Source organism: Myotis lucifugus, unplaced genomic scaffold (genome assembly GCF_000147115.1).
Source record: "Myotis lucifugus unplaced genomic scaffold, Myoluc2.0 scaffold_580, whole genome shotgun sequence".
NCBI lineage: Eukaryota > Metazoa > Chordata > Mammalia > Chiroptera > Vespertilionidae > Myotis > Myotis lucifugus.
The window spans coordinates 335,714-349,376 of record NW_005871628.1 but is presented as its reverse complement, the minus strand read 5'-3'; the positions used below and the strand labels follow the sequence as shown (position 1 = coordinate 349,376).

The following is a 13,663-nucleotide window of genomic DNA, read 5'->3' as shown; positions in this document are numbered from 1 at the left end:
GTTTTGGTGGAAATTCTTGGTGAGAACAGATGTCGCAGTGCTTTCGTCCACCACGCCATTTGAAAGGTCTGATTCTCCTGTCTTTCCATTCTTGCAGGCTTTGGTTATCAGTCTGAACTTGAGTTGAGAGTGGCTGAAGCTGCCCGAAGGCAGTATGACAAACTGAAGATGCAGACCAAGGCAGAAATCCGTCAAACTCTCGATCGTCTGCTAGTGGGTGACTTCATTGTAAGTGGCTCTATGTAAACACTCTTGCGGGGCTGGGGAAGGGGCAGGTGTGCGCTCTGTCAAGTTCTTTACCTGTTTTGGATAGGCATGCTAGTATCATTTACACTGATTAAATTGAAACTGTGAAATCCTTATCAGCTAGCAAAAAAAAAAATCTTATGTCTTTTACAGTCAGAGTTTAGTGAATTAAAAAATCAAAAATCAAAATGAATGTTTGTGACCAGATCATGTTTCTTCATTGTACCAAATTTGGAACATTCTCAAGACTCATCTTTGTTCCATTTTCTAGACCTGATACTTTATAAATGTTCCACTTCAGAGTCCCCCCTTTTCCCTTACTGTCACCAGAAGAAAAATGACCAGATGTACCCCTCAGTTTCCACTCCAGGATGTGATGGGCACTTTGTGATGCTCAGTGACCAGCTGATGCAAGGATGTCAGCCAGGGAGAGCCAAAAACATCAGTCCAGCCAAACTCCGTTTCCTAACGCTAGCATGGAGGTGCACTGCCGAGATCCGGCAGTAGATGGCGCAGTTAGAGTGTGGCTTCTTTTGGACAGTGCAGAGCCTGTTGGGGTGTAAGGGGTGGCAGGACTGTTCTAAGTAAAATGTTTCAGGGTTTGTGCATAGTATGGGATGGAAAATCAGTCCTGTTTGCTGTCTTTGTGTGTGCGTTTCAACACAAATTACAATTAGTGTCCTATTTTCTTAGATAAAGATTTCTTTTTGATAACATACACATTAGCTTTTATTACATACGTGTAATTGAGGCCATTTTAGTTGCAGGGAAGAACAGGTGACAAATTCATGAGTTCTGTTTTTCTAAATATGTTTCAAATGTCAAACCTTATGTTTTTCATTAATGTACTCTGGCTTTAAAGTTCATAGTTACTACTGTCTGTCCTATATAATAAAAGCTTAATATGCTAAGTGTCCAACCGTTTGACCGTTCGACCAGTTGCTATGATGCACACTGACCACCAGGGGGCAGACGCTCCGACTGGTAGGTTAGCTTGCTGCTGGGGTCTGGCCGATTGGGACTGGGCGAGATGGGCCGGACACACCCTAGAGCCCTCCTGTGGTCCCTCCCCAGCCCCGATCATGCACTGGTGGGGTCCCTTGGCCTGGCCTGCACCCTCTTGCAATCCAGGACCCCTCAGGGGATGTCGGAGAGCCGGTGTCAGCCTGATCCCCACAGAACAGGCTGAGGGACCCCACCGGTGAATGTGCACTGGGCCTCTAGTGAATAAATAAAAATATTTGGATTTCTATGTTTATTTGAGTTCCATAATTTCTGCAATACTTTATAGTACTAAGTTATGTAGATTTAGGAACAAGATCTTTCTTAAACTATCAGTCATCACAATTAAAGAAAGGCTTGAGCCCTGACTTATAAAGCTGTTCAGTTTCAGCAATATAGTTAAAAGTTATTTGATTGTAGTTTATTTTATTTTTATAGGAGGACAGTAAACGGTGGACTGTACGACTAGATATTTCTGCCCCTCAAGTGATATTTCCTGATGATTTCAAATTCAAGAATCCTGTGTTAGTTGTTGTGGATCTAGGAAGAATGCTACTGACCAATACCCAAGGTATAGTGCGAATGGGAGTAATGAAAACATAACTTGGTAGGTTAATCTGTCTATGCTTAACCAAGTAAAGCTTAAAAAAAGGTTTATTAACATTTTAAAACTCCAAAGTTCATTTGTTACTTTAAAAATAACAGCTTTATTGAGATATATTTTAATATGTATAATTCATTCGTTTTTGGGCATATTGCTAGAATTGTGCGTCTGTCACTGTTACCTAATTCCAGAACATTTTCATCATCCCAAGAAGAAATTCTAAACCCATTAACAGTCACTCTCCATCACCCCCTCTCCCAGGCCCTTCCAACTACTAATCTTTCTATCTCTGTGGATTTCCCTGTTCTGAATGGGGCGCAGTGGGGTCGGGGGAGGGGGATTTTAGAGGATGTTTATTAAAGCTGGGGACAAGGAAGGTCTGGGGAAATGAGCCCAGGCTGGTCTGCTTTGGCTCACTAAGAAGTCAGAGAAAAAGGGGGCCTTGGGGACAGGCTCAGGGGGTTTGCCTGGGATGAACTGCCGCTGCCCTTTGCAGCCCTGGTTGCAAGCCTTATGGGGTCCCTTAGCGTTTAGGAGATGCATGTCTTTGGGGAAAGAAGTGGGGGCTGGGGCGTGGGTATGCTCCTGAGAGACCCAGAGAGTGCCTGTTCTGAACAGTTTATAAGAACGGAATTATCCAATAGGTGCCTTTTTATGTCTGGCTTCTTTCACTTAGCATAGTGTTTTCAGGGTTTATCCATGTTGTATCATGCATAAGTACTTCATTTCCACTTAATGGCTGAATAATATTCCTTGTATGACTTATCCATTCATCAGTTGATGGACATTGGTGTTGTTTCCACTTTTTGGCTATTATGAATAAAGCTGCTGTGAACATTTATGGGTAGATTTTGTGTAGACATTATTTTCAGTCTCGGGTATACTTCAATGTGGAATTGCTGGGTCATATGGTGGCTTTAGTTAAACATTTTGAGGAACTGCCAGATTGTTTCCTAAAATGACTGCACCATTTGACTCTTACTAGCAATGTATGAGGGCTCCAATTTCTCTACATCCTCGCCAACACTTGTTATTATCTGTCTTTTGGATTATAGCCATTTTTATGGGTGATACAGTATCTCATTGTGGTTTCTTTTTTTTTTTTTATTGATTTCAGAGAGGAAAGGAGAGGGAGAGAGAGATAGAAACATCAATGATGAGAGAGAATCATTGATCGGCTGCCTCCTGCATACCCCACACTGGGGGTGGAGCCCACAACCTGGGCATGTTCCCTGAGTGGGAATCTAACTGTGACCTCCTGGTTCATAGGTTGACGCTCAACCACTGAGCCACGCCGGCCAGGCCTTTTTAAAATCTACTTTATTTATTTTCTCAGTGTGATTTTTATTTGTATTTCTTATGTAACATTTTATATTTTAATAAACATTATTTCTCAGCATTTAATTTCAGGACTAGAGATTTAATCTACTTAGGGATATTAGGGACATATATAAAAAGAGACTCCTGGCCCTGGCCGGTGTAGTTCATTTGGTTGGAACATTGTCCTGTATACCGAAAGGTCGAGGGTTTGATTCCCAATTAGGGCACAGCACCTACCCAGGTTATGGGTTCGATCCCTGGTTGGGGTCCTTAAGGGAGGCAACTAATCAATGTTTCTCTCTCACATTGATGTTTCTCTCTCTCTCTCTCTCTCTCTTTCTCTCTCTCTCTCTTTCTTCTTCCCTCCTTCTCTTTCTAAAATCAGTAAAAACATATCCTTGGGTAAGACTTAAAAATAAATAAAAAATAAAGAGAGACTCATGGAAGGTAATTTCGTTGCCATTATAAAATCCCCAGTATAGTCATTTTTATCTTGAGATGGGAGGGAAGAAAGAGAGGATTCATGGTGTAAGAGAGATTAAGGTTATCAAATAATTTTAACCTTATCTTCACTGAGAAAACCCTAAAAAAGAGACTAGGGTAGATGATTTGAGCAGGAATGGTAAAGTTTGGTGCAAAGGGAATGTTAAAAGGGAATTAGATCTGAAGAAAAGGCTCACAACCACAAAAAAGCACCTACTTGAATTTATAAGACAACATGGAATAGGGACATAGGTGAGCAAACCCAGTGGTTTTTTTCTTTTTAAATCCTCACCCAAGGACATTTTTTCCATTGATTTCTGGAGAGAGTTGAAGGGAGGGAGGAGGGGGAAAGAGAGAAACATTGACATGAGAGAGACACATCGATTGGTTGCCTCCCGCATGCACTCCCATCAGGGCTGAGGAACCTGCAACTGAGATACGTGCCCTTGACTGGGAATCAAACCCCCGACCCTTTGGTCCTCGGGCCAACGCTCTAACCACTGAGTAAACCGGCCAGGGCCCCAGTGTTGTGTTTTTGTAGTTGTCTCAGCTCTGCTCGGCTGTACAAGAGAGTGTGAACACTGGAGCTAGAACATGACATATTGAGAAATCACTGCTTGCACAGCACTGATCTAGGTGCTGGGGATACTGTGTTGAGTAAGACAGATGAGGCCTCTGTTCTTTTGGAACATTCTAGTTGGGGAACAAAATGAACACACAGACAAAAACAGGAAAAAGCAAAGACTTGTGGAGAGTGATGTAAAAAGGGTTGGTGATAGCAGCTCAGGGCAGTGCAGCTCATGGTGTGGATGCAGTTTGGGGTAGCAGCTTGCTGGTTTGTGCACCCCGATATGTGTCCCTATGTATACAGCAGGTCTCTATGTTTTCTCATGTTCATATACTTTCTCTTTGTGTTTTGATTTCCAAATAATAGGTAAGTTCACACTGAGAAAAATGGTAAATACAGAATATCAGCTTCGAGTTTTTGTCCATTTATTTTTATTAAATTGGGGTTGGTTGATTCTCTACTTCTCTTGATCATTACCTTAAAGGAAAAAAGGCAAGAGCAGACATAGACTTAGAATCCTCTCTTTTTCACCTGCAGATGACTCCAAGAGGAAGAGTGTGGATGAGTCAGCCTCTGAAGAGAATCAGTTTAGTGATGACGAGTATATGACCCCTCTTGCCACACCTCCTAACACCCCACCCCCCGAGACGAGCAGCAGCAATGAGGAGAAAACACCTCCATTTTCTATCAGCGAAGAGCAGCTCCAAGCACATCTATTGAGCACAAAGATGTATGAGAGGTACTCCCTGTCGTTTATGGACCTCCAGATCATGGTGGGACGAGTGAAGGACAATTGGAAGCATGTCCAGGATATTGATGTGGGGCCAACCCACGTGGTCGAGAAATTCAATGTTCACCTACAGTTAGAACGCCGATTGATTTATACTTCAGATCCCAAGTACCCCGGAGCAGTGCTCTCAGGTAACCTGCCTGACTTAAAGATCCACATCAATGAAGATAAAATATCCGCCCTAAAGAATTGCTTCGCTCTCCTCACCATGCCAGAAATGAAGACTTCTGACTCTCTGATCAAAGAGAAGATATTCCCCCAAGAGGGTCCGCGGGGAACTTTGCAAGACTCTGTAATGAATTTAACCCAGAGCATCGTGATGTTGGAGCAGCACACCCGGGAGGTCCTGGTGGAGTCACAGCTCCTCCTGGCCGAGTTTAAAGTGAACTGTATGCAGCTTGGTGTGGAGAGCAATGGCCAGTACATTTCCGTGCTCAAGGTGTTTGGGACCAACGCTCACTTTGTGAAGAGGCCTTATGATGCCGAAGTCTCGCTAACTGTTCACGGTTTGCTCCTGGTGGACACCATGCAGACATATGGTGCAGATTTTGACCTTCTGATGGCGTCACACAAGAACTTGAGCTTTGATATCCCAACAGGAAGCCTCCGGGCTAGCAGGTCCCAGTCTCCTGTCTCTGGATCCAATGTGGCCCCCTTCACGAATGTTGTCACTGTGAGCGACCCGTCAGCGGCGAGTGTCTCACTTGACAGAGTTCTCACCAAAGAACAGGAGTCCCTCATTAAATTGGAGTATCAGTTTGTGAGTTCAGAGTGCCCGTCAATGAATTTGGATAGCACTCTCCAGGTGATTTCATTGCAGGTAAATAATTTGGATATTATTCTAAATCCAGAGACAATTGTGGAGCTGATTGGTTTTCTTCAAAAATCCTTTCCCAAGGAAAAGGATGATTTGAGTCCCCAACCGTTAATGACTGACTTTGAAAGAAGCTTTAGGGAAGCAGAAACTTACCAAGCTACATATGAACAAAACACCGAGGTTGCAGTGGAGATCCACCGACTTAACTTACTGCTCCTCCGGACAGTGGGAATGGCGAATGGAGAGAAATATGGCAGAAAAATTGCGACCGCTAGTATAGGTGGCACCAAAGTCAACGTCTCAATGGGGAGCACGTTTGACATGAATGGTTCTCTCGGTTGTTTGCAGCTTATGGATTTGACACAAGATAATATTAAGAACCAATACGTTGTCAGTATCGGGAATTCCATGGGCTATGAAAATATCGTCAGCGATATCAGTTACTTTGAATCTGTATTTGTCAGAATGGAAGAGGCAACCCTCCATGAAGCGTTGAGTTTCACATTTGTGGAGAAATCGAAGCAGGAATGTTTCCTCAACCTCAAGATGGCTTCCCTGCATTATAACCACTCTGCTAAATTTTTGAAGGAGTTGACATTGTCCATGGATGAACTGGAGGAGAATTTTCGAAGTATGCTGAAAAGCGCAGCCACCAAAGTGACCACCGTGCTCGCTACCAAGACAGCCGAGTACAGTGAGATGGTGTCACTCTTCGAAACTCCAAGGAAGACGCGGGAATCCTTTAGCTTGGAAGACAATGAGATCTATGGGTTTAGCCCAGCTGCCTCTCATGCCGACACTGTAAAGCTAATCTTGAACATAAACATTGAATCGCCAGTTGTTTCTATCCCTCGGAAGCCCGGGAGCCCGGAGTTGTTGGTAGGACACTTGGGACAGATATTCATCCAGAATTTTGTGGCAGGAGATGATGAATCCAGAAGCGACCGTCTGCAGGTGGAAATCAAAGACATTAAATTGTACTCTTTGAATTGCACCCAGTTGGCAGGCAGAGAGGGTCCTGGGTCTGACGTCAGCCGGGCGTCTTACCCTCCCTCTGGGTCTGCCAGTACCAACAGCCAGGAGGAAGCCCATTTCACCCGACATGATTTCTTTGAATCTTTGCATAGAGGTCAAGGTGAGGAGTATTAATCATGTCTCATTTTATTTGAAGGCTAGAGGCCCGACGCATGAAATTCGTGCAAGAGTAGGCCTTCCTTCCCTTGGCTGCCTGCACCAGCTTCTCTCTGGCGCCCGGGACCTGGGCTTCCCTCGCAGCTCCGTCTTCCTCTGGAAGGTCGTCCGGTCTAATTAGCATATTACGCGTTTATTATTATAGATTCCAAACCCAGCTCATGTATACTTTGCTTAAAGCAACAACAAAAACCTTTTTTTTTTAAATTATCCCCAGTTACTATTTAAGAAATCACACTGGAATTTTAATAGAATGCTTCATATTAGGTTGATATGTTTTCAGCTTTTCCATCCAATGCCATATTTGGTGAAATAAGAATTTTTTAAAGTGGCCCCCTTTGAAATTGGTGAGTACTTATATATAGGGATGTTTCAGGAGTGGATTCTGTGAAAAGTACTGTTTCATTTGGTCAAATACATCTGCTTTTTTAATTTCTAAGCTGTAGGTATTTCCTAGTTAAATATCGTAGTCCAAGGCAGCTAGAGGGATTGACATAATAAGAATCTGAAATTAGCCTGTGGATGTTATGTCCTCTTTTTAAAAGTGTCCTGCCATCTTTTGTAATGGGTTGGTTCAGGGTTCTAGGAGTAATATGCCCAATCTGATATGCTAAAACCAAACAGTTCAATCTGTTGGTCTTGGCATCCTCAGAAGTCAGGTAAGCCCTGGAGCATGCTTTATTCATTGGTGAAGATAGTAATGCCTTTGAGGAATGCTTCCTCTGTGCTTCTCAGATGTTAATTCACAGATTATTTACATGCTTACCCAACGATTGCTTTCTCTGCTTGGTATAAAAGCTGTTCACTTAGAACCTTGTATTGTCCCGATTCTGATTTGGGCCCATTAAGAGGAATCCATCTATGTCTGAAAGCTGGGTAAGGATGAGCAAGTTGGTTTGAAAAATGCCAGCTCGGGGCTACGAGAAGCTTATTGTAAACCCTGGCCTGGATTCATGTTCACCACATCGTATTTTGAAGCCACCAAATGGAGCATGTCGTGAAAATATTGTTTCTTTTTGTGTATAAATTGATCTTGTGCCTCTGCTTGCTCTGAGTTTTGATCTTGGATAGTCATCAAAGTTTGTATTCAATCATGGACCTCCTGCTCTATTTCCTATATCCTGCTCTTAATCAGCGATAACGCAGTATGTAATAGTGTTTTCACTGTCATTTCCTCTCTCTTATGCCAGCCTTTCACATCCTGAACAACACCACCATTCAGTTTAAACTGGAGAAGATCCCTATAGAGAGAGAATCTGAACTGACTTTCTCCCTTAGTCCAGATGACCTGGGAACTTCTAGCATCATGAAGATCGAAGGGAAGTTTGTCAATCCAGTTCAGGTAAATACCTTGTTAATTTTCATGTCCAGACAGTTACAGTCACCTATTTTATATTTAGAATATATATATTTATCACTACAGTGTCGGGTGAATTTCCCGCCAAAATATAAGATGGCGCTATCATTAATGCATATCAGTATTGATAACTTGTTCTAGTCAACATGGAGTCCTTTTAGTGTGTCCTTTTATCCCTGGGGAATCAGTCTTATCAGCCGTCTTCTTGTGGAGGAGGGGTGGATTTTATAGAGGAAGAGGGCAGATCCTGAATTCCATTGCCATTCAGAAACGAGGAAAATTATTGCTTAAAAAGTCAGTGTCTCTTTCCCAGGAGGAGGGATTTTTATGATACCTATTACCCCAATGGGTATGAAACGGTTCGCATACGCAGGTAGGTATCTTTGTGAACGGCAAACAAACAAATATTTGGTAATACGCAATCGGCCCGAGTTTACACGTTTCCCGCACTCCACCGCAAATCTATATGAACCGAGTTAAGACGGCTCCCGCGGAGTATGCGCAATTCACGCGAGCTGACTTAACTCGTTTCCCGCACTCCAAGTGTTTATATCTTTTCATACTATATATAAACTATTGGAAGGAAAATCTATAAATTCAAGGAGATATCATTAATGCATATCAGTATTGATAACTTGTTCTAGTCAACATGGAGTCCTTTTAGTGTGTCCTTTTATCCCTGGGGAATCAGTCTTATCAGCCCTCTTGTGGAGGAGGGGTGTGTTTTATAGAGGAAGAGGGCAGATCCTGAATTCCATTGCCATTCAGAAACGAGGAAAATTATTGCTTAAAAAGTCAGTCTCTCTTTCCCAGGAGGAAATAATTCTTGTCTCACTCTGGCATACTTGGCCCAGCCTATAAAATAATCTGATGATATCTAAGCTGTTGACAGATCCTTTCAAGGGAGAATTAGAATTAGTCTTGCCCACTTTGAAATGAAATGGGCCTGGATGGGGATTTCTTATGTGTGTGTGTGTACATACATTTGTCATCCCTTTTACTTTAAAAGTGTAATTTTTCCTGCTTTCATAGGGATGAGAGAAAAGAGCATAACATTATAAAACAGCAAGGACAGGCAGGATCTTAGGACAGTGGATCCTAGGCTTGGGCAGTAATTGGTCATCAGTCTGTCAGGAGTGCTAACAGAAGGTGTGTACTTTTTCGTATCAGTGGTTCTTGAATATAAGTCTTTGGGTGATAGAACTGTCCCCAAAGCTTTTCTCTGCATTTTCATCTTAAATCTAGCACATAATGTTAATTCTGTTGAATTATATTGACTTATTCTTATAGTTATTATTGCTTTACTATAGTTTTTGATGATATTCTTTATTACAAATGATTTTAAATTATTAAAAATAATTTTAAGTAATTTAAAATATCTTATTATGAAAAACTTTAAACATACACAAAAGTAGAATATCTAATGAACCTTATGCACCCATCACTCAGATTTTAAGGCAAATCCCAGACCTCATGCCATTTTTATCTATATTTTTGGAATGTATCTCTACAGACTACATACATTTTTGACACACCTATACTAATGTTATCATGTCTGGTGAAATAAATGAGGATTTCTTAGCATCATTAAATTTTAATCCATTTTTCAAAAATGTCTTTTCACTTTAGGCTTGTTCAAATCAGGGTCCAGACAAGGTCTGCACGTTGCATTTGTAGGTCTCTGTTAATTTAGGTTCCCTCTCATTTTTTCCCCCAGGCTATTATTTTGTTGTGAAAACCAGGTCAGTTGCCCTGTAGAATGTCCCACATTCTGGATTAGCTGTTTGTTTGGGGTGTTACTTAATTTGTCCCCCCACATTTCCTGTAAACTGTAACTTAACTCTACAGATTTAACTGGATTCAGGTTCATTTTTGTTGTTTTGTTTTGTTTCGGCCAGACACTTCAGAGGTAGTGCCGTGGGCTTCATAGTGCATTGTGTCAGGAGACATGTAATGTTTGGTTGTCCCTCAGTGATGCTAAGATTGGTGATTGTGTTCCGGTGGCAGGAACCTGATCCCTTCATTGCAAAATTCTCATTCATTCATTCATAGAAGAGCTTATTCTACATGGATGAACCGTGATGGGATAAATTATTTAATTAGGGGTTACAAAATGATAACTTTCTAATTCTATCATTTTTATATCTGTTTGGAATTCCTCTGTTAAAAAATTGCTCTTAAGTAAATAAAAAACTTGCTTGAAAGTATTTTAAATGAGAAATTGTAATTAAAAACAAAATAAGGGAGAAAGGAAACATAGGTAGTAATAGATCATTACTATTACCATTAAAGAGCACTCTGTATTTGTTTAGCTGTAAACACAGGTGGTTATGCTGCTTGGTGATGATCAGTGGTTTTAGAACCATGGATCTTGTTTCTCAGCCCTGTGGTACCACCACGTTGGACTTGTAGCAGCATTCCCTTCAGTTTCTGCAGTTGTTCTTGTGTGGTTAGGAAGAGTGATTCAGGCCTACAACCAGTTGCACTTATTGAACACTTATTGTGTATTGGTTATTCCATGAGGTACTGGGGGAGGCCCTTTGAATAGACAGGGTCAGAGAGAGGTAAGGACAGAAAAGAAACAAAGAGAAAGTTCTTGCCATCAACTGATTTATAACCTCTTTGGAAACCCATAAAAGGCAACTTGGGTAATTTTTGGGCAGTGCAGCTGAGTGCAATTAATAATGGTAACAGAATAACTGATTTTTTTCTCTTTGCATACAGGTGGTGTTAGCAAAGCATGTGTATGAGCAGGTTTTACAAACGCTGGACAATCTCGTGTATAGTGAAGACCTGAATAAGTTTCCAGTCAGTGCCGCCTCCTCACCTTGCCCTAACTCTCCTCTGCCTTCCCTCAGTACCTGTGGAGAACCTTCCCTTGAAAGGAAGGAGAATGGATTGTTCAGCCACTCCAGCCTTTCTAACTCTTCTCAGAAGTCCTCGTCTGTGAAGGAGGTCAAATCTTTTACCCAGATTCAAGCCAACTTTTGTATATCAGAGCTTCAAGTTCAGCTAAGTGGTGATCTGACCTTGGGGGCCCAGGGGCTGGTGAGCTTAAAGTTTCAGGATTTTGAGGTGGAATTCAATAAAGACCATCCCCAGACCTTATCCATTCAGATTGCCCTGCGTTCTCTGCTGATGGAAGACTTATTGGAGAAAAATCCGGATTCTAAATATAAGAACCTGATGGTGTCTCGGGGAGCCCCTAAGCCGTCAAGTTTAGCACAAAAAGAATATCTCTCTCAGTCTTGCCCTTCGATATCCAATGTGGAGTATCCTGACATGCCTCGCTCTCTGCCTTCCCACATGGAAGAAGCTCCTAATGTCTTTCAGCTGTATCAGAGACCTACCTCGGCATCCAAGAAGAAGCCAAAGGAAGTCCAAGACCAGGACTGTCCCTTGACCCCACCTCCTTCTCCAACAGTAGATGAGCCCAAGACACTTGCTGGAAAGAGTAAATTTGATGATTCCTTGGTCCACATCAATATATTCTTGGTGGATAAGAAACACCCAGAATTCTCTTCCATTTACAACCGAATTAACCGGAGCATTGATGTTGATTTTAACTGCTTGGATGTGCTCATCACACTGCAGACTTGGGTTGTGATACTAGATTTTTTTGGAATTGGTTCCACTGCAGACAACCATGCAATGAAGGTACCTATGCCTGAGGATATTCTACAAAACGTGAAGTCAGAAGCAAATGCTCTGTCAGAGCCTGAACTTCAGGATCCAGTTAACACCAAGCTGGATCTCAAGGTATCAGCTCCCTTTCACTCCTTGAAGTTCTAAGAATGTTAGTTTGTTTATTGAAATTCGATCATCGTGCATTTACTCTAGAAAATAGATCCATTGGTAGGGGAGCTATATACAGTGGGGCCTTGACTTATGAGTGTCCCGACTAACGAGTTTTTTGAGATACCAGCTGTCTCTCAGCCGATTTTTTGCATTGAGTTGATAGAGTAATTTGAGTTAACGAGCTCCTTAACGAGCTCGGTCTCCGAACGAATTAAACTCGTAAGTCAAGGCCCCACTGTATATCTGTTACAAAAGGGTAGACAATGGCTTAGAAAAGGTTTGAGTGTAAATCCCATCTGGAGGCAGGGAAAGTAAACGGTTTAAAAAACTTTCTTTGGTTTGTATAATTCAGTGGAATTACTTAGTTCCTCTGAGCCTCAGTTTTCTCATCTTCCATCATCTAATTAAGGTAACAGATGTAACTGGTTTCATAAGACAACAGGACTAGATAACTGCCTCTCAAAAATAGACTTTTTTAGAATAAGAACTTTAAAAAAATTTTTAATGTAAAGATTTTCAAATAGATCACAGAGAGAATCTTCTTACCTAATAATAGACAAACATGTAAATTGACCGTACCTTTTCTACACTAACCAGCCAATCAGGAGAGTATGCAAATTAACCTAACAAAGATGGTGTTAATTTGCATACATAGACTCCAAGCAGTGGAGCGAAGCCTGACAGCCCCGGGGCCAGTGGAGCAGTGAAAGTCTCACGGCCGCGAGGCCGGCTCCAGCTGGAGCCCGGCCAGAGCAAAGACCTGGGTGCCAGGTGCCGGAGGAAAACCGGTGCCAGCAGCCAGGGGAAAGGAAGGCCTATTGCACGAATCTCTTTATGCAACAGGCCTCTAGTCTCTCTATATAAAAGGCTAATATGCATATAAGCATAACCAATGGACATAAGACACTGGGGGGTAGGGGAGGCCAGGGGATTGTCAAGGGCGGGGGAAAAAAAGGGACACATATGTAATACCCTTTGTAATACTTTAAGCAATAAAAAAATAAAAAAAAATAAAAATAAAAAATATATATATAAAAAAATAAAAATAAAAGGCTAATATGCAAAGTGTCCCCTGGGGAGTTTGACTGGGAGACCGGGAATTCAATCGCTTGCTATGACATGCGCTGACCACCAGGGGGTGGCGCGGAATGAAGGGAGGCCCTGGCCGGCAGCCAGAAGGCCCCTATTGGCCGCCCTGATTGCTGGCCAGACCTGGGGACCCTACCCATACATGAATTTTGTGCAACGGGCCTCTAGTAGTATAATGAATGCCCATGTACCAAAACCTGTGGGAATCATCACATTTACTTTTCTCCTTTTTTCTCTTTGCTGAATTATTTAAAGCAGATTCTAGATATCATTTCATCTCTACAAACTTCAGTCTTCATTCCTGAAAAATACAGACTTTTAAAATATAACTACAATGCATTGTTACATTTAACTACCTTAGCAAGAATTTCTTGGTACTACGTATTCCCTTATTTTCT

At 41.9% G+C, this 13,663-nt stretch overlaps 1 protein-coding gene across 11 annotated transcripts in view; it reads left to right on the top strand.

Annotated features, from left to right (window-relative positions):
* VPS13D (vacuolar protein sorting 13 homolog D) overlaps positions 1 to 13,663 on the top strand; it is a 210,316-nt gene that overhangs the window by 28,405 nt on the left and 168,248 nt on the right. For all 11 annotated transcript variants that reach the window (XM_023745772.1, XM_014446840.2, XM_023745776.1 and 8 more), the window contains 5 exons: positions 98 to 228; positions 1,687 to 1,819; positions 4,761 to 6,965; positions 8,212 to 8,363; positions 11,103 to 12,137. In XM_023745772.1, coding sequence (XP_023601540.1) covers positions 98 to 228; positions 1,687 to 1,819; positions 4,761 to 6,965; positions 8,212 to 8,363; positions 11,103 to 12,137 — 3,656 coding nt within the window. The remainder of the gene's footprint in view (positions 1 to 97; positions 229 to 1,686; positions 1,820 to 4,760; positions 6,966 to 8,211; positions 8,364 to 11,102; positions 12,138 to 13,663) is intronic.